At 37.6% G+C, this 3304-nt stretch overlaps 1 protein-coding gene across 1 annotated transcript; it reads left to right on the top strand.

Moving 5' to 3' along the window:
- Positions 1–1994: 1994 nt before the first annotated feature.
- LOC113359379 (protein phosphatase 1 regulatory subunit INH3-like) lies at positions 1995–2384 on the top strand. Its single transcript, XM_026603023.1, has one exon. It carries the CDS (start codon positions 1995–1997, stop codon positions 2382–2384), a length of 390 nt encoding a protein of 129 aa, XP_026458808.1.
- Positions 2385–3304: the final 920 nt, after the last annotated feature.

Raw genomic sequence — 3304 nt, 5'->3', positions numbered from 1 at the left:
TATATATATATATATATATATATATATATTCTAGGCTGAGGACAACTCCAATTTTAGGTGGTGGTACTGTAATACCCCGACTTCGGCAGTGGTTCGCCGATGGAATGAAATATAGGTAATGGTTTGTCCTTTCCTAACACCGAGGCCTTTTCAGCACAATTGGCTCCAGAGTTGACAGAAAACTTTACAGTTAAGCGTGCTCGGGAGGGAGCAATCCAGAAATGGGTGACCTCCCGGGAAATTGTTGTTGGATGACCGCAACGATGCCCGTTGAAAACCCCACACTGTCGGATAACCGCAGTGGCTAAGTGGGGACAATGTCGGTGGAGGGTAGGGTCATTACAGATCCTATGGATAGGCAATGGTTGTGTCGGGAGTTTCCTGAACATTACAAATGGGATAAAGAAATCATGAAATGGCAGAGAAGAAGAACAAAACAAAGGGTCATTGGTAGGGTATATTTTGTACCACCCATTGCAGTTGAAAGGTTTTTTCTGAGGCTCATACTTATGCATGTTAGGGTTGCCACTTCATACGAAGATTTGTTAACAGTTGACGGGAAAAAAAAGGTCAAACATTTAAAAGTGCAGCCGAGGCACGAGGATTGTTGGTGAATGATAACAGTATGAGGGCATATATGGCCGAAGCAACAACAAATAAGATGCCATTCTGCTTTGAGAACTCTTTTTGGTAGCGTATTATCTTTTTGCAACTCAGTGGACACTAGAAAGCTATTAGAGGAGTTCTTCAACGATATGGTTGAAGATTATTCAACTTCAAGTGATACAAGCATGTCATGAGAGTTGTAGCGATGCTAAAAATATTTGTAAAAATAGTTCATGAGCATCTGCTTAATTCATATTGGGTAAGTATGCGAAAGGATACGCGTATTTATGAATCAGTTTGTGAACTCATATGAACAAGGTATGTGTATTGGGCATGTATACCCTTAGGATGTTCACGAACTCGGGCCCTTGAGGCACGCTTACCCCCATTCACGAATTCAGAACACAGTGGTACGTGTACTAGGTATGCATACCTACCTATATTCCGGAACCTTAGATATCCATGGCACACATACTGGGTATGCGTACCTTTACAAAGTCCAGATTTCAGTAGTTCGATCGGAAAACTCTCTTTCGATGTTTTGAAACATTCCCAATCGACATAAATATAAATATCATTGCTTGGGAAATTTCCAAAATATCCACAAACATGGTTCTTGAACAATAAATTGTTTCTAACTAAGATTGTTAAGGACCTATGAACATCCATTGCTTGAATCATATTTCGAGATGTTTAGCAAGACAAGCTTGACTCGAAACTTCTTATTTGCAATAGTAAATCTACTAGAAGTCATACAATATAGTCTCACATAAATAGGATGGTAATACACTTGTGAGTAAATAGAATGGTTCAGTCTTCATATACCTCTTTGTTGATGAAGTTCTCCAAATGTCTTTGTTTGATCTCCAGTCTTCAATCTTGGAGGGTTATTCAGTGAGGGCTGATACTCAACTACCAAAATTCTAATCCTAGTCCAAGACTTGACTTAACTAGACTAGATATCAATATATATTTTTGTGTATCTAACATTGATAACCAGCTTGATATAGCAAAACTTGCGAATTCGACCGAGCAGTGTTCTAATAATTATGTTCAACAAGAATTGGTGTACCTTGATCATCCCATCATTGCTGAAAGAGTGGCAACAGAGCCCAATAAAATCACGAGCATGAAGGAATGACATACACCAAAAGAATTTGAAAGAGCTAAAGAGGTTTTCTGGGCCTCACCGGGTACTATAGGAGCATATATACCGTCGACATGGACTAGTCACAGCAAAATATCCAACTAAGGAATCGGAAGATGATTAAATCAGCATAAAACGGGGAACTAAACGGCGAGTTCCGTTACCGTCAGCAAACCGGTGTTAAATTACAATCAGAGAGGAAAAAGGGAAAGGAAAAACTGAAAAAACGAGAGAGAAAGAGATGGCGAGACCGATGAGGGGTAGAATAGGTTCATCGTCATCAGCAGCATCGGGAACTCGAACCCTAACTATAACTCTAGCAGATCCTGTTCCTTCTCCATCCTCAACATCATCATCTTCTTCTTCATCTCATCCACGACAAGAACAAACCCTAGTTTTGAGATTACGACCACCTTCAAAGAAAGTAACATGGAAAGAAGGAACTGTTGATAATGAATTCCTACAGAGAAAGAGTTCGAAGAAATGTTGTATTTTTCATAAACAGAAATCATTTGATGAAGATGACAGTGATGAGGAAGATAATGGGCATGGGCATGATCATAAACATGATCATCCTTCCGATGATAAAGATAAAGAGGGAGATAGTTGCTGTTCTAAACAGAATGAATGATGGGGTTCTCTTTGATTTTGCAGTCGGATTATAGGTCTTTGTATTCCTGTAAGTGTAACAACAAATGGAGGTTTTTTTTTTCTTATGGGGATTATTAGTATCTCAATTTTGTGTGGAATATATATTTACATTGTTCTTAATTTATAAAGTCTGGATAGATGAAAATTTCGCAGTACTAGTATATTAGGTTTTGGATATGAAATAGGTGACGTTTTATTAGTTTTACCATGGATGCAATATGTTAAAAATAGGATTTCATGCTCGAAAATCTTAAGTAAGTGAGAACACCTTTAATTTGTGAAAATTATCATTAGGATTTTATGTTTGAATTGGGTTTAGGGGTAAGTATGGTTTTTATATTAGGAAAATTGGGATTATTATTGCTGTTTCAATAATTGGAATTTGGGTGGCGAGGGAATTTGGTAGATGTTTATAGGTGTATAAACCTTTTTGGATGAGATTGTCGAGGTTGGACATAGGAGGCAGAGGGTGAAATTTTGATGACGTATCAACTATTAGCTTACCATGTTTCATTTTAGGGAATTTCTATGTTAAGATAGTAATTGATTAGATAATTGCCATGAGTATTTTATAAACTGGACAGAGAGTGTTTCAGTTGTTATGAATTTTTGAGTAAAGAAAAATAATCCTTCGTTATCAACTTGAACATTAGTTTAATGAAACTGAGAAGTCGGTTTGTTCGAAACCTACATGGTTGGGGGATGTCAACATGGTTGATTGATAAAACCTTTTGCTGTATGTAATAGAAGAGGCGTCATGGTTGGGGGATGTCAACATGGTGGGTATTTATAGGTGGGGATAGTCGCCAGATACCTGTACTCAATTTTGGTTTATATTTGTGCATATTGCGAATATGTATGAAAGTGGGTCATTGAATTTTTGATTTCAGAGATTGATGT

Source organism: Papaver somniferum, chromosome 3 (assembly GCF_003573695.1).
Source record: "Papaver somniferum cultivar HN1 chromosome 3, ASM357369v1, whole genome shotgun sequence".
Taxonomy (NCBI): Eukaryota; Viridiplantae; Streptophyta; class Magnoliopsida; order Ranunculales; family Papaveraceae; genus Papaver; species Papaver somniferum.
The sequence above is the reverse complement of the archived record's forward strand: the minus strand, read 5'-3'. Positions and strand labels throughout refer to the sequence as shown.